The sequence below is a fragment of the Schistocerca piceifrons genome, chromosome 8 (assembly GCF_021461385.2).
Source record: "Schistocerca piceifrons isolate TAMUIC-IGC-003096 chromosome 8, iqSchPice1.1, whole genome shotgun sequence".
Taxonomy (NCBI): Eukaryota; Metazoa; Arthropoda; class Insecta; order Orthoptera; family Acrididae; genus Schistocerca; species Schistocerca piceifrons.
This window is the reverse complement of record NC_060145.1, coordinates 480016907-480043043: the sequence shown is the minus strand read 5'-3', so window position 1 is coordinate 480043043 and position 26137 is coordinate 480016907. Positions and strand designations below refer to the sequence as shown.

Genomic DNA, 26137 nt, shown 5'->3' with positions numbered 1-26137 from the left:
ATGCTGCTTAGAGTGAAATACTTGCTGAACAGTGCGCAGTACACCTAGAACTTTAATGTAATGTCGGCCTCTATATGCTCAAAATTTCAGTCATTTAGCCATTTAGCACTGAATTTCACTTGCCTGGTTTCACCATGATCTACAACCTGAACAGTGCAAGAGCTGTCACAATACTGAGAATGGAAAGTTGTTTGTTGACAATATTCCCACAGCAAGCAAAAGCTGCTGTGCCTTTGAAGGTGAGTCCAAACATGGGCAAATGGACAGATAGTGATCATGTCAAAAACTCCAAGTGTTGCAGAAAGCCTTGCGAGGTACAAGGGCTGTGGTTCAAGTTACAACCCCCTTCCACATTAGCTAGCCACACATGAGTGGATTTTCCCAATGGGCTGCGCATATTTCTGGCTGATTCTTGGGAATCTGCAGTGCCAGCCTGAGCTTTGTGGCAGCCCAACCTTGAGACTGTCCACGGAGTTTTTGCGACTGGTTATCTGGCCTGACAGCCAACTAAACACATGTGCAGACCTTGCAACAGGCCACAGCCAGTCAGGAAGTATGCTGAGCTGCTCTCTGTGAACACATTGGTTTCTGTCACTCTCACTGCACTGCACTCGTGCCAAGTACCCCGCAAACTTTTTCACACAATTTTAAAGATACTATTTGGTGAAAAACATTTTTTTTTTCATTAATTATAGCTTTATATGTTAACTTCATGATGAAGTGCCTATCATTCCATTAATGGTGCAGCGTGAAATTTAAATTTGTTGTAATAAAATGTAGGGGTTGCTATGAATTTGCATTTGGTGCTGCTGCTCGTGAAATTTGGGGGAGGGGACCAAACAGCAAGGTCATTGGTCCCATCGGATTAGGGAAGGAAGTTTGCCGTAGCCTTTCAAAGGAACCATCCCGACATTTGCCTGAAGCGATTTAGGAAAATCGCAGAAAACCTAAATCAGGATGGCAAGATTGGGTTTAAACCGTCATCCTCCCAGATGCGAGTTCAGTGTCCTAACAACTGAGTCACTTTGCTCAGTAAAATGGGTTGCAATATAGTGCGTTCATTTCTGCAAGTGTGTGAACTAGAGTGGAGTATCCGCAACATCCCTTAGGATCATAAATAGTTTGAGGTATCGAAACAAGATTTTGGCACATGATAGCATGGAAAGAGGAGAATATTTGTTATATGACCAACATGCAGAACTTTCTTATGTACTCTGATATTTGAGTAACTGTAGACTTTTGCAATGGAATAGATGTAATTTCTTAAGTCTTTGGATAGCTGATGAAACAAGAATTAGTGTGGCTTTGCTACAAGATAAGAGAAGAAATTACACATTTGTTCCAATATCAAAAATGTGAAACTTCCTGCAGATTAAAACTGTGCGTCGAACCGAGACTCCTGCAGGAGAGCTTCTGTAAAATTTGGAAAGTAGGAGACGAGACACTCAGTTTCACATTTAATAAGGCACTGTTTCAGGATTCTGTCACAATTGGAACAGCATTAGAATGTAAGTGATGTGAAATTATGCAAACTCAATTTTGTTTTGCCAGAAGAAGCAAATTTTAACATGGCAATGAGAGAAATGTAGGTGATACTCTAAATTTGCCACTGATGAACGAGTGGTTGTCAGGTGACAGCAAGTTTTAGTTGCTACAAGTATAATGATGGTGCTGGACCAATGACCACTTTGACAAACTTATATTACCATATCATGAAATTGACACAAACATTACACAAGTGAGTAAAGGTCGGACATAACAGATTGTTCGTTTGCTTTGTTTTAGGGTGCAAAAATAACTAGAGTCATACATGCCCATGTCAAAACTGTACACGAGGATAAAGAGGAGTTAAAGATGACTACACGTTAATCCCAACTGACAGAAGACAAGATAGCTAAAAAAGGGGGACATGGAGAAAGGTCAATAAAATACGCCACAGAGAAACTGAGGTCCAGAACTAAAAATTAAATGGCCTTCGCCATATTACTACAATGGATAAAAAGTACAATGAGGTCGACAGCCCACGCATCATTCACTAAAACGGCCCAGATGGCAAACACAAATGAGAATGTAAGTGGTTAAAAAAAGGATATTCAGTCAGGAAATAGCAGACCGTCAAAGGTTGAGCACAATGAGTACAAGGTGATAGGGGAGCACCACTTAACAAATGGTGATGGGTAAAAAGACAGTGCCCAATGCGCAACCTAGCTAAAATAATCCTCTCACAGCGAGAGGGCCAAGAGAAGGTCATCTAAACTGCTGGGAGGGACTTCATTTCCCGGAGCTTGTTCCCATGAAGGGAGGACCAGTGGTGATGCCAAAATGACACCACCAGTTGACAGATGGCAACACAAATATCATCAGAGGCATTGGAAGAACTAGGGGACCGAGGTATGAGGACTGCAGCCTTGGCAGGAGTGTTAGCAGCCTCGTTTCCAGTCAGACCGACATGACCAGGAACCCACATAAACATGACAGTGGCTCCATAAAGAGTGAGCAAGTGACAGCTTCCCTGGACCCACTGCACTAAGGGATGAGCGGTGCACAGCACACAGAGGCTCTGAAGGGCACAGAGAGTCAGAGCAGATGACACAACTGAAAAGCCTGTGTCGCTGAATATACTGTGTGGCCTGATACAGGACGAAGAGCTCTGCTGTAAATACTGAGCAGTGTTCCGGAAGCCAAAACCAAAAAACATCGGTGCCAATAACGAAGGCACACCCGACACCACGGTCAGTGCGAGAGCCACCACTGTACACAAAGATATTATCGCAAAGTTCCGTTCTAAGCTCGCAAAACTTAAGGTGATAGAGTGAGGCTGGAGTAGTGTCCTGAGGAAGCGAATAAAGGCTAAGATGAACGTGGGCCGCTGCACGAAGCCATGGTGGTGAAGGGTTTACACCCACCGGGAACGTTGCAGGTAGTGTGAAGTTAAACTGAAAGAGCAAGAGCCAAAAGTGAACTCCAGGAGGTAACAGAAGAGGGACATGCCACATACTGGCAATCAAAGGAGGCAGCATAGGATGGGTGGCCATGCATGGCAGACAAACAGCATGCATACCTGCTGAGGAGAAAGTCATCGTGGTAGGACAGTGGGAGTTTGGCAGCGTCTTCATACAGACTCTCAACCGGGCTAGTGTAAAAGGTGCCAGTGGCAAAATAGATGCCACGATGGTGAATAGTACTGAGACGGTGTAAGAGTGATGGATGTACAAATGTATTAATGAAACATTGTCCTTACAACCACAGAATGTTCCATTCCTTGCACTTCCTCTTTACCACGCCATGTCCAGGTCCCTTGGTGGACTGAGGCATGCCGGAATGCAATTTGCGCACAGACATGCTCTCAGAGTTTTTAACCATCATCCTACCAAGGCAAACTGCATTCATTATAAACAGTTGTGTGCACAGTGTCATCACATTCTTCTGGATAGCAAAAAAGCTAGCTGGATTTGATTCACTAGTTCTTTTAACAGTTCCACTCCCTCTTCCATCGTGGGGGCCAACCTCCGATGGTTCTCTGGGACCAAAATCCATTCCCCAATTTCCGGCCTGATAGTAGCAGACGATGTCATCATGGACACTATTGCTATCTCCAACACTGGGCCACCATTTTGTGGAGATTTTGAGCTCCTCCCACCATCACCTTGCCTTCCACCAGTGGAAACGAGCTGAGGCAGCTTGGGTGATACCCTTTTCTTCTCAGAATCGTAAGTGCTACAATGCCACCTTTACTATGAGGGAGCTAGATCGTGCTGTCACTTCATCCCGATCCTCTGCCCCAGGACTAGACAATTTCCCGACCCTCTGCCCCAGGACTAGACAATTTTCACATTCAGATGCTGCAGCACCTTTCTCTTGTGGGCAAGCACTTTCTGCTTCATACGTACAACCGCATCTGGGCAGAGGGCACATTCCGCAGACGCCGGCATGCCGCTGTTGTACCCATACCTAAGCCTAGTAAGGACAAACATCTTCCTTCTAGATACAGCCCCATTTCTCTCGCCAGCTGTGTTTGCAGCATGATGGAACATATGATTCATGCCCACCTGGTATGGTGGCTAGAGTCTCGCAATTTACTAACCACTGAACAGTGTGGATTTTTAGTGAGCCATTCGGTAGTTTACCATCTCGTCACTTTGTCCACCCACGTCATTAATGGTTTTCTGCTGAACTCCGAGGCAGTGGCCATGTTTTTTTTTATTTGGAGAAAGCCTACAACACCTGCTGGAGGACTGATATCCTCCGTACTCTCTACATGTGCAACGGCTTGAAGGTGGGTAGTCAAGGAGATGGGTTGACTATGAATGTCATCCCGTGTGAGCAGCATGACTCCTCCATGAGACGGAATGACGTCCTTAGGGGGAAGGTCAAAATGGTTAGGGAAGAAATGAAAGAGCTCAAAGCAGTCGAGAAGATGCAACTTTGTTTCCTGGAAGCGGAGAACAAGAAATCCAAGGACAAGCAGATGCTGCAATTCTAAGAGAAGCTCTAAATAGGAGAGTCATGACAAGGAAAAAAATGAAGGGACATCATCTCGGCAGCTGCCGAGGGCCAACCTTCAAAGATTCACTGCTACAGGGCACAGAGGCAGGAGAATCCTGCTCCATGAGGTCTACAGAAGTGTTGGCATTGTCCTTCTGTTGGCCTGCGGAGTCTAGGGCAGAAAACTGGTTGGTGGTGCACACCAGCAACACGGAGGTCAGCCAGGCGAGGGTATCTGGTGGCAACACCATTTGCCCTCGTTTGACACCTTGGAGCTTTTGCAGTTGGCACAGGAAGACTCAGATGCTGGTTGGCTTGAGGTACGTAGGAAATCTTCACAGGATTATTCCTTCTGTCCTTACTGGCCTGCTGGTTGTGTACCTGGTGACTTCAGCCCCCTGAGGCGAAAGTTTGATGGCATGTTGCACAGGTGGAGGAGGAGACGGGGACGCTACCATGATCGTGGGCAACGTCACAACAGCAGTGCTAAATTTGAGGTCACATGTCTGCATGGCCATGTCCTTGATGGAGCGAGATGGAGCTAAAACAGTACTGTAGGTACCAGATCGTAGAACGCAGGGTTTCTGACTAGTCAACAACTTGCGAACGACCGGGTAAAGCACTTTCTCCTTAACCTGGATCTCCTGGACATCCTGCTCATTGAGATAAACAGGATAACTGCGGGAGAAGGCATCATGGTCGCCATTGCAGTTGATGCAGCGGGGAGAAGGAGGCGGACAATCACCCTTGTGAGCATCCCTACCACAGGTTACACACTTGGCTGGGTGTCAACAGGACTATCGAGTGTGGTTGTAATGACGACACTGGTAGCAGCGCTTTTCAGGTTCAAAATATACAGTCTGACTATGATAACTTTATAACTTGCTTTGATCTTTGACAGAGGAACCTCTCTATCAAAAGTGAAAAAAAGAGTGTGTGTGGACACTAAGGAGGCATCTACGTTTCTCATCACCAGATAGACTGCTATGACAACCTGATCAGAGGTACGTTTCGATTTCTGCTTCGGTCAGACAATCGAGCAGCCTTGTGTAAATAACACCAGCAGAAGAATTCAGTGTTCAATGGGCCTCGACACGAACAGGATAGCCATGGAGGAGCAAAGCTGCAAGCAGTTGTGCCTGATAATCTGAAGTAATCTTTAACAGGAAGTGCCATTCCATAAACAAGAGCAGAAGTTGACAGGGCCAGCAACTGCATCAACATCTTTCTGAATAATAAATGTATTTACCATAGCGAAGGACTGACCGCATTCAGTACATGAAACCATAAGGAACCTTGGTGTAGCTGGAAGGGTCTTTGAATCGTTAGCCTCACTCCATTTAAGTTTCATAGCCGGTGACTGTGAAGATGATTGGCTCATTGCTAGAAAATCCCCCGCGTCTCCGATGGTGCACTCCTTCCAACTGGGAGCCGCCTCCACAAGGGGGCGCACCCACCTTAGGTGATTATTCACATCTCAGGTCACACCTCTCAAACACCTGACAGAGGGACCGGTCAGTAATTTTGGAAGGTAGCAGCTGAGGCAATCACCCCTCCCTGGGCCTGGCCTATACCAGGGGATACATGCTAATCCTACCTATTGACCCGGGGCTGGGAATTACGTGTTACCCAGTCACGCGTTACATGTCAGATACGTGGGCCAGCCTTCAGGAGCGCACAGGGAAGAAGAGGAGGAGGAGGAGGAGGAGGAGGAGGAGGAAGAAGAGTATTCTGATATTGACTACCAAAAATGCATAATACATTTCCAAAAACAGCCCAGACATATTCCTCAAGGGAGGCGAAAAAGATCAGCAAAAGGACAGACATGCAGTACGGAAAGGAAAAGAAGCTGCAAAGGCAGGAGCCCCGTGGTAGCCAAGTACGAATACTCCGAAGAGCAGCAAGCCTCCTGGGGGGACATAACAGATTGTAAGTAACATCAACAGCTTTAGCAACAAACTGTTATAAGATGCAGAAAGCAAGCCATATTGTATGTGTGTTTCATTACAAACCAATGATGATATTTTATTCCAATAAAACAAAATGCATTTGGTGTGACTAGGCCTCCCGTCGGGTATGACAAAAATACACGTTGCAAAAAGAAAGGTGATTTTGGTGACAAAAAATACGTATTACCTTGCAGCTGCAAAGAGGGATTTAAAACACCTTTGACGATTTCAGAAATGAGCTTAGGAAGGTGCAGGCCTCATGAAATAAGTGTAAAAAGGGGGTATGAGCTGTATAAAGGTCAAATTTTTCTACAATATGTTCCTTTTGCAGTGCACATCTTTCTGAAGAGTTTGGTATATAAAACATATATGTTTGAGGAAATGTACGATATGTTACTTGATCTTAAGTGTGACAAAGTGCAGTGCCGTGCATCTTCACACAGCATTCTTCTATCGCACATCACTGTAATCTGCTCTGTCGAATTCAAAAGTGTATATTTTGTAATGGAAGCCATCAATCCTATATTCAGGATAGTGGAAATTAAATGTCCCTTGAGGCCTCTCCTACTCCCAGTTGGCTGGTTTGACATCCTAATCCTAACAACTTCAAAATAAAGGAGAAGAAGAAACTGGGTGGGATTATTTGTGGCCAGGAGAACAAGAACTCTTCAAAAAATTTGCACTCTTTAATGCCTATTAGCTAATAGTTTTCTATTTTATGTGACATAAAATCAAATACAGGAAACATAAAACTAGTAACAACAAGAGACAAGCAATACAGTACACATTTCTTCAGTCCTTAGGTTCCAGCATTTTTTCCTTTCTAATCTTGCTAAAGCTTTACATGGCATGCTTTCCTTTCTGTGAAAGGATCTATTACCACTCGAAAAGTTCGTCAAATATTTTGCTACATGAAAAATCAAAATGTTGTCATATGATACTGAGAAAGATATTAATACAGATAGTACCCAAAACTGGTGTGGTTTATTAATAGTACCCAAAACTGGTGTGGTTTATTAATTTGATTATGTCTGTTTTGTCACTGTCTGCTAGATAAAACAAAATAGGCCTTTCCTATACTGCAGCAATCATAACACACGCCAAATAAGTGAGACTGTTTAGGCACAAATGGTCATTTTTATCTGCCACATTTACACAAATAACATGACAGCATCTAATTCACGAAGTACCAATATCAAAAGCCTATTACACCTATTACAAGTAAAAAGTTTTATTTTAGGACATAGTTTCATATTTCGGTTACATGCTCCACTTTTGCAAGCATGAGATCGAAAAGTAGTAGTAGTAGTAGTAGTAGTAGTATGAAATATTTGTATAAATCTGGAATCGTCATATTCTTCCATATAATTTGTGTGATGTCCCTGTTTCTTCTCCTTTCTCGTTCTAACAACCAATCTTGTCATAACTAATTCTCTAACTATTCCTGCCATTGTCAAAACTTATTTTCCAGTTAATTTCACTAACCCTGCCAGAATCAATGGTTCAGTTATCCTGCATTTATTCTCCATTTAGGCATTACTATGAGTTCGTACAACTCGTTTTCCACGCTGTTCCGAGAATAGAACTTAAGTGGCTGCTAACCTGGGACTGTAGAACTGGGCCTTAGTAGTGTAGCATTCTGGCAAAAATTTTCTGTTATTCCTGGTAGTCTGAATTTATGGATTTCATTTGCACACCCAATCAACCACATAAACTAACAGTGATTGGCATTCGCCGTTCGAGTTTATTCGGCTCAGCTCATAAAGCCCTGTCCCGATTCGTCTGCAGGAAGCTTTTTATTTCTTGATGCGACGATGGGGATTCCCCAGGCAGAGACATCATGTACACCTTGCAGATGTGCAAAAATTAACCTATGGTTAGTTCAGAATGCATTCAAAAATTTTCAGAAATCAACAGGGATGTGTTTCAAGATCATATGAATAATTGATAGATGTAAGTGTGCTGGATGCTGGGCACTTTGTGAAACAAGATTTTTTTCTTCAAGAATAGGAACTGGGTGCCCACTGAAATTGCCGCCTGGGGCAGACAACTGAGTTTGTTGCCCCCGCCTCCCCAGTTCCAGGCTTAGTGAACATCACTGATGAGCAATTGGCTGAGAGTCGTAACTTCCTGATACTTCTGCACATCTGTCGACCTGCCTTTGCAGCTGCTCTGGACTCTAGTAAATACTTTTCCTATGCATAAGAGAAGTCAAAGAGTCACATGTCAGAGCCAACTAAAATGATTGGGTTAACAGAAAAAGGTGCTGCCACCTTGGCACCTTTGCCACTTTGGCAAATTAACCACCTATAATTGTAAGTAAGGGATGTATTTTACTTGTGTAGCACATAGACTACTGTCAAAACACTATTGCATCAAAAGAAAATCTTTTCGATATTGGTGGTGGTGGTGGTGGTGGTGGTGGGGTGGGTGGAGGAAGGGGGGTGGGGATCTGGCTGGACAAAGGCAACTAGGTCATCAACTCTCAAGACACCTATGTAGAGAGTTTCCAAGTGTAACTGTACACCTATGTAGATAGTTTCCAAGTGTAACTGTTTGTGGCCTGCAAAAAGGCAGCTGTGGAACATTGTAGCTGAGGGCAGATGAAAATTTTAAATAAGGGTCATTCCATGCCTAGTGGTCTTGATGTTCCCACATGACCATATGGATTTTGATAAAATTTTCTATGAATATTCACACATGCTCCAAATACACGTTGATAAAGTTTCACTGCCACAAATACAATACTCCCAGAGATATAGTCATTTGTTTGACTCCATGATGCAGCTATCAATGGTGCACCCATGATTTTCAGCAACTTGCAACTTTGCGATATTTTCGTGTGTGTGTGTGTGTGTGTGTGTGTGTGTGTGTGTGTGTGTGTGTGTGTGTGTGTGTGGAGGGGAGGGGGGAAACTGATGCTTGAAAATGTGAAGTTTAGCTTTTATACCTATGGAAGTGATTGTGAGACAAATCTGAAACTTCACACATAACTTATCACCACAAAGTCCTAGAATGTGAAATTTCATTATCTTTCTCCTCTTAGGAAACAAAATTTCATTCTCCTACTGCTTTCCAATAGTTAACAAACTGAGGGCAAAGATGGCGATTTATTTTAAATGCTTAAAATGGTTATTTCTGGTCTACTTTTACAAAAAAAACTGTGTTTGGTTTCAAAATGCAAGCATATAAGGCCCTCAGAAATCATGACACTATGGAGGAGCATCAAAAATGGGTCTATATTCTGCTGGTGCTTGAATCTGACATATTTTTATTACGTATTATGCATTTGGTACTCTCTGGGAAGACAATATCAGAAGTCTTGATAACTTGGAAGTGAGATATAGTCCAACTAACTTAAAAAACTTAAAAAGGGTGGGGGAGTGGGGGGGGGGGGCAGGGGGGAGGGGAGGAAGGGTGTATTTTTGCCACGACTCACTGTGAAATATTTCAGTCTGTGTTTCTGCTACAACTAAGGAATCAAACTGATTATAAACTTCACAATTTAAATGTCCATAATCAAGATATTTGAGATCATGGCAGTGAAATTGTTGCATAACAGCTGCAGCATACATCGTATAAACAGCCTTCAGGTTTTACACAACCATCACAGTATGAAAATTTTGGACAAGTTCAAACCAGTCTTCATGACATATTTTGGAATGGATTCATGTTTTGGACAATTATTAGTAGGTCTTTTTATTGTGTAATGCCATTGATGTGCTAGATTAATTCCCATTTGAGATACAGCATATGACCTATAGCTGTGTAACAGCAGCCACAGGTAGATTTCTGTACCACAGGTTCCCAAATCTGATAAGCACTTCTTTACTCACGATCCCAAGCCTGATGATACATTTCTATATGTGTCAGAGGCCGAAGCTAGAAACGCTCTCTTTTAGGACTCTTAAACTTATATTTATCTCACGCTACTTGAACATTTTTACAGGTTTAATTAATTTGCTGTAGCATGTCACAAGGAAAACCATACTGCTGGCCAGATGATGTAACTGATGGGAGTATTTGAGAACTTTTAATAAAACAGAAACCATAAAATTACACTTTTTACATGTGATTATCTCAAATTATTAGAGCCACAAAAAAAGAGAGACCTATTCTTTTCCTTATTCTATTTCATATTTTTATAAATGCATTTTGAAGAGCTGAATGCTGTACAGATGTCTAAAAAAATAAAAAGACTAATTATTTGCAGTTTTTATGACTACAATTCATTTCCTGGCCATCAGGACTTCTGATATTACTTTCCACAGAGGAAACTAAAAAATATTGTGGAACATAATAAAAGCTGTCAGATTTAATTTGAGTACCAGCAGAATATGGACCCCATTTTCAATGCACTCCCACAGTGGCATCATTTTTTAGGGCCTTATATGCTTGCATTTCAAAACCACATACAGTTTCTTTTAGGTAGTTTAGAAGATGGTCTTTTCAATGAAAAGAGTTTATATGAGTTTACAGAAGACTCTTGTTTGTAAAAGTAGTCCAAAAATAACAATGTTTGGTGTTCTTAGAAAAATTGCCATCTTTACCCTCAATCTGTAAACTACTGAACAGTGGTAGGAGAATGAAATTTTATTTGTATTGGTAACCTGTTGCATATAAAGTTTCATGTTTAGTCTGCACTTATTTTTGGAGATACAGAAAGCTAAACTTCACATTTCTTTTGAGTGTCTATTTTTTTGGTCAATACTGCTTGAAATTATCCACTGAAAATTGCTCATGAAATTATTTTTTTTGCTCAAGAGAGTCATATGAGATGACCTAGTTCTGTTTCTTTCACAAAAATACTACTGGAGATATTACGTCTCAAAGTCATCGAAAATTCACAGATGCACTGCTGATAGCTGTGCTATGGAGTCAGAACAATGGATATATCTCTGAAGTACTGAACTGGTGATCGTGAAACTTAAGAGAACATTTTGAAACCAATATTTGGATGTTGGTGTTCTATTTATACAAAGCATCAAATCTTAACTTTCTGAGAGCCCCACCTACCTTTGTGACCCACAGTGCTGCCTGCAGCCCCCTGTGGATCCCTCCTATAGGGGCCGATTACAGTAAACAAAGAGGCATTTATTAATAACAATTTGTAGAAGATAGGTTTGGATGTAGAACCACAGTTCTGCTGTTGAATATGACCACGTTGGGGGCAGCTCATGTGCAAATCAATTGCAACTTTGCCAACAACTGTGCTGTCATAAGCATTATTTTGTTCTTTTATTATGGCGCTCATTACAACACAGCCTGAGTAAAAAGGACTCGAAGTCATGCAAAGAAAGGCTTCTCACTGGCAGTAACAAAACACTTAAGGTGAAAAACTGATGTAGCCCTCTGACAGTCATGCTCTTTCATTGTTTCATACACGAATTCAAATTCCAAATCAAAGTTTCCGATGCTAATTTTAGCAGCCTCTTCATGTTCCAGCCATAGCTGTTTCTGTACAGCTTTTTAATTTTCAACTACAGTTTTTATTGTGATAAAAACAGTACAGAAACCATCTTCAGATATCACTCAAACAATGGCAAAAATACACATATGGTGGTGGTGATAGTAACTTATGTATTACAGAACAGCCCCCCAACCCAAACATTTAAGAAGAAATACAATAGAATTCTTACCATCTTCCAGTTTCAAGAATCCATGATTTGTGTCTCTGTGCAGTTGCTGATACTTCAGCATTACATACTCTCCACAGTCTTCGCATTTTTCTGTTCGGCTACCACAGTAATTCTCATGTTCCGCAAGGTCTCCAGCTTTTGTCTCTATATGACAATAGCTGCAGCAAATCTCACGCCTTGAGCATGAAGAATTCTGAAACGACATAATGATTTGAAATTAGATAACTACAACACGAGAAAAAAAACAAGACATTATAAATAGGTAGCAGGAAGAATTTGAAGAACGAGCAACAAAATAGTACTTAAACAGAACTGAATTCTTTCTAATAAAGCTTCTAGGCTGTTCTGGTAAATCCTCTCTCTGGCCCAATACTATCAATGACATAAATGTATTAATCACTGATCCAAGACTAAAATCTTCATGTCTTCAATTATGGTTAAACTGTAAGGTCAATTCATAAACACTGCACACTTTTTCCTTTACATATATAATGAATGATTATACAATATCTATTTTGATCACTCAATATATAGCCTTTCTGCCTTTCGGCTGACAGTTAAGGTACCAGAGACCCAACTAGAATACATTTCAAGCACACATACTGCCAAGCGGCACATTATTTATGAAATAAATGAATGTCAAATTTCCTGATAGTTTATCTTAAGCATCAGTAGGATTGATTGATTTTCTCAACTTACTTGACAAGTTTAAACCATGGTATCCAAATAAAACAGATAATAATTTACTTATAGCACTAGTTTTTACTGTTCCACATACAAATTAAGCAATATGTTTTCCATACACCACACTAACTATGAATAAAAACGGCACCTTCATGTAATTTCTCTATTGCTAATAATAATTATCTACAACAATCAAATGTGGTTTCAATTTTTAAAAAGATTTTATTTACAAACTGCTTATACTAACTGCAGAATCTGGAAATTAGGTTTGGTATGGTAGTGTACCATGGGTAGGCTTGTCCGAGACCCAACTACCCCACCTGAGAGCTTATGACGTGGGAATTCTTGCCCTGGTAAAGCGTGCTGATAGTGAGGAGACTCAGGCAATTCCTGTACACTAGGGTGCTCATCAGCTACTTGCATACTCACACCGTCTTATATGTAGTTGGGATGTGTAAACAATAATGTCAACCTGGGAGACCCAGCAGCTTATTAATGCAAAATTAGGGAAAAAGTTTAGAATTATTCTTCAGTGAGAATTCTTGTGTAGACGTCGAAAATTATTAGTATTTGCTGAGAGCAATACCATGTTAGCCCTTATAAATTCATCTACATATACATTTAGACTGAAGCACCAAAGAAACGGGTATAGACATGCGTATTCAAATACACACATACGCAAACAGGCAGAATAAGGCACAGCAGTTGGCAACACCTATATAAGACACCAAAAGTCAGATACAGCTGTTAAGATTGGTTACTGCTGCTACAATGGTAGGTTATCAAGATTTAAGTGAGTTTGAATGTGGTACTACAGTCGGCACACAAGCTATGGGACACGGTATCTCCGAGGTAGCGACAAAGTAGAGATATTTCCGGTACGACCATTTCACGAGTGTACCGTGAATATCTAGAATCCGGTAAAACATCAAATCTTTGACATCGCTGCAACCGGAAAAAGATCCTGCAAGAACGGGACCAACAACGACTGAAGAGAATTGTTCAATGTGATAGAAGTGCAACCCTTCTGCTAGCTGCTGCAGATTTCAATGCTGGACCATCAGCAAGTGTCTGCGCAAACCATTCAATGAAACAACATCAATATGGGCTTTCAGAGCCAAAAGCCCACTTGTGTACCTTTGACGACTGCACGGCACAAAGCTTTATGCCTTGCCTGGGCCCGGCAACACCAACAAAGGACTGTTGATGACTTGAAACATGTTGCCTGGTTGTTTTAAATTGTATTGAGCAGGTGGAGGGGTACGGTTATGCAGAGAACCTCATGAATCCATGGTCCCTGCTTGTCAGCATGGGACTGTTCAAGTTGGTGGAGGTTTTATAATGGCGTGGGATGTGTGCAGTTGGAGTGATATGGGACCCCTAATACATCTAGATACGACTCTTACAGGTGACACGTACATAAGCATCATGTCTGATGATCTGCGTTCATTCATGTCCACTGTGCATTCCGACGAATTTGGGTAATTTCAGCAGGGCAATGCCTCGCCTCACACATCCAGAACTGCTAGAGAGTGGCTCCAGAAACACTTCTCTGAGTTTAAGCACTTCTGCTGGCCACCAAACTCCCCAGACATGAACATTATTCAGAATGTCTGGGATGCCTTGCCATGTGCTGTGCTCCACCAGCTCGTACTCTTAAGGATTTATGGACAGCACTGCATGATTCATGGCGTCAGTTCCCTCTAGCACTATTGCAGACATTAGTTGAGTCCATGCCACGCTGTACTGTGGTACTTCCGCATGCTCGCAGGGGTCCTACACGATATTAGGCAGGTGTACCAGTTTCTTTGGCTCTTCAGTGTATATTATACTTCCACTTCCCTCTTCTGTTCATGAATGATGTGCAGCATAAATGACTGTCTTAAGTCTCATACGAGGTCTAATTTTGGAGAAATTAGATCTCTCCAATTTCCTCATTACAGCCATTTGCAAAATGTATACTGAAGGAGGTGAAGTGTTGCCTGGCTCTTCTTATAACATCTCCATGACATGTAACATCATGTAGCATCTGGCAGTCTGATGAGTATTTCCACAACATTCCCACATTTAATAAATGAACTCTTGAAGAAACATGCCATTCTCCACATCTTCTCTCTTTCTCCTATTAATCATGCCTGGTAAGACTCCAACTGACAAGTTACGTCCAGCAGTATGTCAAAGGAGAGTAATACATTCTCTTTTATAAATGAATCACATTTTCTTATGATTGTTCCAATGACTTTCAATTTGGGATCTGCAGTCCTACTTTTCGTTTTATATGGCTGCTTTACTTTAGGTCACTCCAGATGCATACATCTATAAATTTAATAGTTGTTACAGTGATCTGTTATCAATATTATATCAGAGGGGTAATTAGTACTTACAACTACTTATGCACGGTACTTTACTTTTATGCATACTGAGAGTCTATTTCCAATCCCTCTGCCAAGTGTTGATTCTCTGCAGGTTGTCCTGCATTTTGCTGCTGGTTTTTGACTTCAATTCTTCCCAGTATACATTAGCATCATCTGCAAACACCTCACAGAGCTTCTACCACTATCCATCAGATCATTTGTATGTATTTCTAACGTTAACAACCCTGTATCACTCCCTCGAGGTACTCAAGAAGTTAATTTTGCAAATGAAGATCTCACCCCATTAACAATGACATTTTGAGTACTATCTAGCAGAAAGTCCTAATCTAGCCACAAAGCTCGATCAATATTCCATAAGCTCGTATTTCTCACAAAGAAATAGTGTAGAACTGTACTACATGCCTCCTGAAAGGGGAGCCATTATCAGTAGCCCTCTGGGTCTCTCTGAGAACAGAGATGTAGATGTAGTAAGTTGAGTTTTACAAGATCTGTGTGTCTGGAATCCACACTATCTTCTTTAGATAAGATTTTTCTTCTGCATTAAAGAAACTGTACAGGCCATAACAGTCCTAAACTGGAACCAAACTTATGTAGGTAAAATGTTGCCAGTTCAATTAAGCAGCATAATTTCAGCACCTTAGAAAATGATTGTCATACTAACTGGGATGAGGGGTTGCATTGTGAGGGATGGTTGGGTAAAGAAGGTTGATAACTCAGAGGGACACAGCAGGTGTCCAGGATTTCAATTAAGGAGAGCAGGGCAGCAAGTATATGGGCTAAGAATGTGACACATGTACCATGACAACAGCGAGTTTGTGTACTGCACGATGACAACGACGTGGACACTGGACTGAGAGGGGGTGACAGAACAGAGGAAGAGGAGGTTGTGGGGAGGAGGGTGTGGGTGCAAGATGAGTGAAGTTAAGGGTCCTGGGGTAGTAATGTGGGAATGAAAAATGTGTTGCAAGGATACCGTATTTACTCGAATCTAAGCCGCACTTTTTTTCTGGTTTATGTAATCCAAAAAACCGCCTGCGGCTTAGAATCGAGTGCAAAGTAAGCGGAAGTTTTGAAAAATGTTGGTAGGTGCCGCCACAACTAACTTCTGCCGTCGAATATACGTAGCGCTACACAGGCTTGCTTTGCAGGCACAAAGATAAATACTGGCGCCAAAACCTCTGCGTCAAAAAAAAAAAAAAAAAAAGTGGAAGATGAGCATTTTTTCTCTGCCCCGAGTTTCGACCACTGCATTTTCATACATTATCCAACAAAGTAAATACAAATTAAGTATAGTTCATCTTCGAATTTAGCAGAATTTCAATGTACTACGAAAATCCGACTGGCGAGACTGTTTGGGATGTTTGTCAATATGGACAACTCTATGTTCTGAATTTTTTCTTACCTGTGAGAAGAGATGGTTGCTAATAGGAACTTTCATGAATTGTGAATCACATGCAATATTCTCTTCACCATAGGAATAAAGCGAATATAAACATTTTGCCATGTGTTCTTTCGTGTTTGCTGCTATCTCATTTAACCTGTCTGCCCTCTAACTACGAAACTAGAGTGATACAACAGCAAACGCGGAAGAATATACATATCATGTCATGTTTATATTCGTATTATTCTTGTGCCTAATAGTGATACAGTCAGAAATGTAACACGGCAATTGACTAGATTTTTAAATCTAAGATGACTCTAATTTCTGTGCAGAATGTAATGTACTAAAGAGGCGTCTGCAAAGATTTTCAAACGAAGAAAATTTTTCGCTAAACTCTCGTTCAGAACATCTTCTATCATACGCATTCTATTATTTGGTTCTTGTTGATCATTATCAAAGAAAGCAGCAGTGTAAGTAACAACAAATAGCAGTCTCTTGCCATTGTTTCGCTAATGAGACAATTCCACTCTCTTTTTTTTCCTTTAATTGTAAGCGGCGGTAGCGTGCACAAAAGCAAGCCATGCCGCGAGCGGCGATAGGTCGTAAACACAGAATGCAACAAACAATGCATGACACAGTATAGTAATACATTTTTAGCTTAGAGTGACGTAAACACCCATAACAAAGAGAACGGCACTTATCATATCAAAGAAAAATAAGCAATCAATTCAAACCAGACGAAGCACGTGAAAAAGGAAGGGTACCTGTATAGATACAGACGGAGTGCCTGACGCATAGCAATGACTACCTGGTATAGCTTAACCTCAAAGCTTACAACTCGAACTGAACTACTGTAGCTGTATCGTCATTCATTCGACCTAAATTGTGCCTCATATTACAATGGACCAACATTGTTTCGATTTGGAGGTGTGGCCTAAAACTTTTTTCTCCCCTTGAATTTCGAGTCTCAAATTTCAGGTGCGGCTTAGATTCGGGAAAATTTTTTTCCTTTATTTCGAGTCTCATTTTTCAGGTGCGGCTTAGATTCGAGTAAATGCGGTAACTCACATCTATATACTTCAGGAAATCAGCTACTAGGGGCAAACACGTACGGTAGATGGCATGGGTTGTGCAGCAGCCATTGAAATAGAGCATGACATGCTCAGCAGCACATTGTGACACTGCGAGATCAACTCTGATCAAGGCTACAGTTTGGCGGTGGCCATGAACTGGATGGACCATTGGCTGGTAGTCATGCCCACATAAAATGTCCTGCAGAAATTGCAGCAGAGTGAGTACATGACATTGCTTTCACAGGTGGCCCTGCCTCTTGTGGGACAGGGTAAGCCTGTGACAGGACCAGTAGGATATGCTGGGAGGGTAAATTAAGCAGGTGTCACACAAGGAGTATTTCACAGGGATATGTCCCATGTGAAAAGGGGTTGAAAGTGGGCATGGCATGGGGGTGGGACTAGGATAGTGCTCAGACTGGGTGGGCAGCAGAACACAACTTAGACCAGTGGGAAGAATTGTGGGTTTAATGTTCCTCATTTCCAGTCACGTGTATCAATAGTTATAGGCCTGGTGAAGGATATGGTTCAGCTGTTTCAGTCTGGGATGATACTGAGGGATGACAGGGTGCTCCTTTGAGATGGCCCATAAACACATTGGCATAGGAGGTTGCCATGGGGTGCCCATAGCTGTGCTGCATATTAGTTTGTACAGGGTGTCAATTATTAAGGTTCCAGTTTCATAACACTATAGAGAGAGGACCACTGCTCAGAATGACATCAAATTTGAAAAACATATTGTTGATGCAGGGGAGGGAGGGGAGGTGCCATTCAATGTATAAGATGGCACAAGTGCAGCAGTCAACAATTGTGGCAATGTTAGTTAGGTAAGCCCATCCTCCATGCAACAAGGCTGTATCACGCTGTATGGGAAAAATTGGTTTTTAATTGTTCCGAGGCCAAAAACCACATACGAAGCAAAATGGCATCAGTTTTTAACTGTCACGAGATTGGCACAAGACAAGTTCAATATGCTGTCCCGTTTTCTGCCACAAGTTGAAATCACGAAACAGCATGTTCCACAACAGAAAGGAGTGTCTCAGGATCACATTCAGAATGCATTGTGCAATGTGTGCCTTCAATTCAGCTATGTTCGTAACTAGTGCACCAAACACATCTTTCACATAACCACACAGCCAGAAGTCACACCGATTAAGATCAGGTGATCTGGATGGCCAGGCTGTAGGGAAATGGCAGTTGATAATTATAGCATTTCAGAAATGCCTCTGCAGAATCTGCTTCACTGGCTGTGCAGTGTGTGGAGGAGTGTCACCATCATAAAAATGATCCTACCTGCACATCCACACTGTTGAAGGGTTGAAATAACATTTGTGCACAAAAGAGTTATCACATTTACCAGTGACGGTACAGGTAACAGGACCCAGAAGATTCATCTCGTCGAAAAAATACTGTCCAATGATAAATGATGCCGTCATCTTGCACCGCATAGTCACCTTAGCAGAGTGAAGTGGTACTAGCTGATGTGTGTGTGAATTATCAGTTGCCCATATTCTGCAATTCTGCATACTGACATGTCTTTGGAGATGGCTTCGTATGTCTTCAAAATGTTCCATGATTATTACTGCCTACGTCCATGTGAGCAAGGAATTCCAGAGTTAATGCTTGTCTTCCTGGAAGGTCAGCATGAAGTAACTATCAAAAATGGATGATTTTGTATGCACAGCAGTGCCGGATGTTTCATAAGATTTTATGTACAGTGCTCATACACATGTTCAAACGTTCAGGAAATTCATTATGCACTGCATGTTGCACACCACCGCTTGACCCCTCCTGCAATGCTGTGGCAACATTTTCGACAAACGTCGTATTAACTGCTTTCCTCCCTGTCACATTTGAAAATACATGTTCTTTAAATGTGCAATCATTTTCTTCAGATCCTATGCACACATCAGTCCAAATCTGTCTTCATACCCTTGAGTGTTCGGAACTTTTGCAGGGCTACTAGCATTCTTGTACAAGAGCTTCACCAGCAGTGAGAGATTCTTCACAGAGACAGTCACATTGGGTGTATCCGACACAAACTGAGGGTAAGCCGTGTGCCATGTGCCTATCAGTGTGCATATTTTGATGCTTACAGCACTACCAATTACTCAAATTTGTATTAATTTCTTTTTGTTCACTATCTTTCCCATCTGTGTCAATAATATGTTGTTCAAATTTGACATCATTCTGAGTAGTGCTTTTCTTTCTACAGCATTTTGAAACTGGAACTTTAACTATGGGCACCCTGTATACCTCCCCCTCAAAGTAAAAGCAGTTATGTGTGAGCATGTAACAAGTTGGTGGGTTTGGAGCAGTGAAGACAGCGGAACACGGGCATGGGGTATATAGATGTTATAGGCAAGTAGCATCAACAGTGGTGAGCCGGGATCCAAGGGGTGATGAGGTGAGAGTCACTGAAGGTAATGGTTCAGATCTTCGTTTCAGATACTAGGATGCAGCTTTGAAGGTGTTAGCTGACAGAAGTTTATAACAACAAATTTCAAAAGTAAAACATTTACAGTTGAATTCACCTGGCAGGAAAAATATATGCAAAAAGCTAATTTAGCAATGTCCTTTTGATTTAAATATAGAACCAAGACCAATAGTTGTCCACAGAATGCAGCAAAACAATGCCAAACCTACTGATTAACTCAAAATAGTTTTTGACAATGAAATAATGGATCACATTTGTAAGGAAATTTTCAAGTGTTCTACAATCAAAGCCTATACAAATTTTGAACTGTTACTAGGCAAATTACATAGCATACTTATTTGGGATTGTACTGTTTTATGGATACATTAAACTGCCACTTCAAACACTTTATTGGAGACTGAAAAAGGTACTAACAACTGTGCTGTCTCTACAGCTGTAATAAGGAAATTGATTTGAAACTATACACAGATTTCTACATCTCAATGATGATTCAGAAATTGATTCACCAGGTAAGTGTGTGAAATAGGCTACTAACATTAAGATCAAGGAATATTCTGAACCCGTGGGTTCCACTTTCTTTTCGGCCAGGATCATTGGACTAAACTGGGAGTGGTGGGGGCATTTGATGACAGTTCATTAGACAAAAACCTATAGATCTGGTTTTAAATTTTGGTTTATTGCAAAGCCTTACAGTTATCTAGTAGAGTTCTCACTCTATACAGGAAACGATGATACGTATATCAGCAAAATGTTGGGCACTTCAGTTACTGAAAAGCTTTCCACAAGTTTTATTTAACCTGGAAGCTGCACTTATCCAGACGAATATTTCAGTTCTCTGTCTCTGTCGCCTTTGCACAAGAAATGGTTCACTTAGAAACCTTGCCAAAAGTCCACGTGGTTCCCTTCATGCAGTACACACTTTGGGCAAAGAAATTACTCTTCTGGGATGGAATGATGATAGTCTGGTGACGAGTGGTATAAACATATCAGAAGATGCTAACCCACACCCTATAGTGGCAAACATAGAATGCGGATCAGAATTTATGCATCCCTCAACCATGGTATGGGAGCAGCAGATCTCTTCATCAGCATCAAATCCTATACAGAATTTGAGTCAGATCAAATAAGTGGTGGTGGCCCTACTGCAGATTCTGCCAAAGTGATGCGATGGCCAACATGTGATTATTATACTGGAACTTTTCACCTGGTATTTCCTACTTAGGTTTGATATGAGGAACAACACTGAGATTATCAACAGCTCTGAAGATAGGAACACCAAGTGCTATAACCTTGAGAAGACTGAACTCGGTACCTCTGAATATCCATTATACTGGAGTATTCCACCTTGTTAAAATACAATGCACTAAGTGTCATCATGCATCTTTTGAAATGCTGCAAAGTATAATGTAGGGTTACATCTTGATAAATGTTTTGTGAATCATCTCACTACAAATTTGACATAAACTAAGAAAATATCATTTTAAAACAAAGAACTATTTATAAATCATACATGGTTTCCCAATTTCTATAGTGTTTGTATTGTATAAGAAATAGTCGTATATGGACTACATACAGGTTCTTCCATGTTCACTACTGTAGCCTATTATACACTGATGTGACAAGAGGCATGAGATAGTGATGTGCACATATACAGATGGCAATAGAATTCTGAACACAGAATGGTAGATGGAGGTAGATGCATGGGACATTCCATTTTGGAAATCATTTACGGAAGTCAATATTCCGAGATCCACAGTGACAAAGGTGTGCCAAGAATAGCAAATTTCAGGCATTACTATGTATAATACAGTGGCTGACAGCCTTCACTTAATGACCGAGAGCAGCGGCAGTTACATTGTGTTGTCAGTGCTAATAAACAAGCAACACTGGGTGAAATAAATACAGAAATCAATGTGGGACATACGACAAACACATCTGTTAGGACAGTGCATTGAAATTTTGCATTAATGAGCCATGACAGCAGATGACAGTCACGAATGCCTCTACTTGTATGCAGCACCTCTCCTCAGCCTGTGACCATTTCAGGTTGGACCCTAGATGACCTGCTCAGCTGAGTTCCGATTTCAGTTGGTAAGAGTGGAGGCTAGGGTTTGAGCATGGCACATACCAAATAAAGCCATGGGCCCAACTTGTCAATAAGGCACTGTGCAAGGTGGTGGTGGCTCCATAATCGTGTGGATAGTATTTTCATTGAATGGAGTGGGTCCTCTGGTTCAACTGAACCAATCATTGGCTGGAAATAGGTATGTTCGGCTTCTTGGAGACCTTGCGCAGTCATTCAAAACTTCATGTTTCCGAACAATGGAATTTTTATGGATGACAATGTGCACATGTCACCGGGCCACAACTTTCACAATTAGATTGAAGAATATTCTGGACAATTTAAGCAAATGATTTAGCCACCCAAATCGCTCAACACAAATTCTATCATAAATTTATCGGAAATAACAGATCAGTTTGTGCACAAAACCCTGTACCAGCAACAGTTTTGGATGGCTGTATACGCAGCATGGCTCAATATTTCTGCAGGGGACTTAGAATGACTTACTGAGTCCACATCGTGTTCAGTTGCTGCACTATGCCGGGCAAAAGGAAGTCCAACGCAATATTAGCAGGTACCCCATGACTTCTGTCATCTCAATTTACATTAGAATTCATTAGACACAACGGTAAAGGGGCCAAACAAAATACAATTTTCAAAAAAAGGCCTGACGATGGTGCACTGAAGCACCAAAACTGGTAACCATATAATAAACAACATCGTAAGGACGGCAGTATTTACTCCATTTATTACATAAAGAATTTGTCAGGAACCTGCATTCCACCAGGCAGGGAGAAATATTAACTCCATAAAACAAATTTGAAGAGCACACCACAACACAACTTGTCATTATTAGTCATGAAGGGAAAACGCAATAATTCAGACAAGGGTTTATCAATTCACCAGAATCAGCCTACAAACACGCAAAAATTTACACTAGATATGGAACTTTTGACACTCAATGGAAGCAAAAAGGTTCAGCCACCTCATTTCAGGAGTATCATTTCCACAGGCATAAAGGTGAAAATCAGTAGGTACCATTATCTTTTCATAATTTTTGATTGGTCACACGAATCTCTCACCAACACAAAAAAATAAGAGAATCATTTTCTGAAATAACAAATCTGTGGAAGTATGAATACGTGTCTACCAAAACTTGAGGATGACAAAGCAATTTGATGTTCGATGGTTACTAGTCTACGTTAGCAGAATTTAACAAAAATATCATCAGTGACGTGAACTAGACAACACAAGGTAGGCCTACTACTAAATATAACTTAACATTCAACAAGCCATCATCAACTATCGCAAAAATAAGTTACGTACACACATATACGAACCGCTACTATAATGTAACAACTGTTTTCAGAAACTGGTGGCATTCATTCATGCATAAATGCGACAGAAGACTTAGTAAATTACGTATAAGCGCAGAGTCCACTGATGAACAGTCAACACTTCCGCAAACCTATCCCATTTCTAACCCGGAAATAAAACGGTTTAAAAATAGGACACAAAATTCCAGAAATACTTGTAATAAACAACACACCTTATGTTCTTGCAAATATCTTTGTTCCAACTGAAGACCACAGTCCGGACATTCGACTATGGAATGAAAATTCGCATTGTGAGCCGCATATTCACTATGTGGAACTGGCTCATCACACTTCTGGCAAAGAGCAAGCTTTCGCTGACAGTGAATTATATGCATCATGAAATTTCCCCCTGGGATTTCTCTTTTGCTAAAACAAAAACATGGTTATTACTTCAACATTCAATTCGTCTGTTAGCGCGCCGTATGACAGCTATGCTAATAACCTAACTTACCAATTAGAACAATACTTCACTTCATTTTCATTCATCGTCGCTCAATAATTTAAGCAATGATGCTATCTATATTTGCTAAAACCCTCTATTACACGATACCTTACATTCACACTTCTCTGCACCGATACAAACTACGCTCGTTAGTGCGGGGGAGCCCTGTCACAGTCTTTACAATTTTCAAAGCACTCCGCTTGCCGTTCTTAAATATATTCGCTCAGGATGCAGTACTAGTAGGAGTTGACCGATTCAAACAATGGTAGATCTTGTAGTATCGGCACAAATTAAAATAAACCGTACTGCTGAAAATAGCTATGCCTGCATAAGACCTTTAATTGTTTAATGAATTTCTATTTAACGTTCTCGACAAAAACGGGAACGACAGTGGCAAATTCGTCAGTTGTTCTACACGCGCCACGCGGTCTAATTACTTAGACGACAAAGTACACTGCTCTCATTTAGATATTTTTAGACCATGTCGCTCGCACGGAATTTGCTGTCCTCGACACCGTCCCGAATCTACTTAGCTTGTAAAAATAGACAAATCATTCATGTCGAAGATTTTAACCCGTTTTGCTTAGTAAAAAGGTTTATCCCCTGCACAATAGTCAGGTTTTGTTGTTGCTTCCACTTTACATGATTTTGATTGATGGCCTTCTCTCTAGTGGGCTATATTTACATGGTACACTCATTTTATTCTAAAAAAAATGTAGATGGAAAAAATCAGCATTCCTGCATTTATACGCTGTCGTAGCCATACTATATTCGGACGAAATCAATACGGGCATTTTCAAGAGAGCTCGTTATATTAACATTGCTTATCGACAACACCACAGAATCATAATCTGTTGAACGTGGTTTCAATTACACATCAAATAGATGGCTAAAAAGTTTGTATGCTAGAAGCCAATAGAAAGGGGAAAAAAATATTTCAAATAATGCCTTTTACTCCTACGCGCGGACTACATTGTAGGAAATCGCTTGCTCCAGATTTTAACAACCTGGGCCTTATGTAAAATGCTAGTGAAGCACTCTTTCTGATTTTAAAAATATGTTAGTGTGAACTTCAGTCTGCTGAATATTCTGTTACCTGTATTTTAATAAAAGCGAAACTGGTGCATATTTCTTCTATAGACTTATAGCACTCTCCAGACATTTACTTGCATAATAATTCAATGCCGATAAAAAAAGTGATCGACTTCCTGTAGTTAGTCTGTGCTACCTATAGATCCAAAGTCCACGTTGGATTTGTTATTGGCAGCAGGTGTGGTCATAGCCTGCGAATGGCAGCCTGGAGGGTATTCCCTACAATTAGCCAGGAGCAAGCCTATGTGCGTGGACAAGAAACAAAGTATCGTGTTAAACAGCTAGTAATTTTATACAACTGCCATTTTTGAGGTTCTTAGTTTTCATTATACTTTATGCTCTGAACATTATCTGATAAATTTGGAAATGTATCTGTCTCTCATCATTTAGTCAATTAGGACCCTCTGCGGCTCCATCAACTAAAGTACGTCAGTTTCTTCTGCCCTGCACTATCTATCAAAGACTTTCTAGATTGGAATCAATTACTTTTGTGGCATCTTCAATCTATCAATTAATATAGTCTACATAAAAATACAAATCCTATTGGATCTACAGTTAAAAAACTCCTAGTTTGTTACAGTTGTGAGCTCTACCAAAGACAATTCTTATTAGATCAGAGTGGTGGGACTAAAACTGTTTTAATCTAAACATTCTTATACATGGTAATTACTTAAAAAATGCAATGTGAGAAAGTAACCATAACAGAAATGAAAGTGAAAACAAAGGTTAGAAAAATGCTCTGTAAAATATGTCAGACTAGCTGCTTACTGCTTAAAACACATGAATTCTTGTGAGCACTGAATGTCTTGCATACCTGTATTTTGAGTGTTAGGTGTAGACAGATGTGGTGCAAATCAGTAAACGTGTTTACACTTTTAACATATATAATTTTCCAAACTTGTCAGCTTTTGAAAAATGCAGTTATCTTAAAACTAAGAGTATTAAAAATTAAAAGGAATTCTAGAAAATTAGTAGTTTTGTGTAACACTGTTGCTTGTCAGAGGGCCTGTCCTTGTAGGGAGGCCTGTAGGAAACATTCCAGTTGGGAAAGGCACACATTTTCTGGCTGACCATGTCTCCTGTCAACAACAAGGTTTGTGAGTTCACAGGTAGCATCAAGAACCATATGTTCCTATCATGTCTTT

At 40.8% G+C, this 26137-nt stretch overlaps 1 protein-coding gene across 3 annotated transcripts in view; it reads right to left on the bottom strand.

Annotated features, from left to right (window-relative positions):
• LOC124711304 (TRAF-type zinc finger domain-containing protein 1-like) overlaps positions 1 to 24326 on the bottom strand; it is a 78055-nt gene extending 53729 nt beyond the window's left edge. For 2 of the 3 annotated variants that reach the window (XM_047241319.1, XM_047241318.1), the window contains exons 1-3: positions 23910 to 24326; positions 23632 to 23824; positions 12074 to 12266 (exon numbers count right to left, since the gene is read on the bottom strand). In XM_047241319.1, the coding sequence (XP_047097275.1) occupies positions 12074 to 12266; positions 23632 to 23824; positions 23910 to 23944 (421 nt within the window). In that variant the 5' untranslated portion in view covers positions 23945 to 24326. Of the gene's footprint in view, positions 1 to 12073; positions 12267 to 23422; positions 23480 to 23631; positions 23825 to 23909 lie in introns of those variants that run through there. The other variant, XM_047241320.1, reaches the window with a different exon arrangement.
• Positions 24327 to 26137: the final 1811 nt, after the last annotated feature.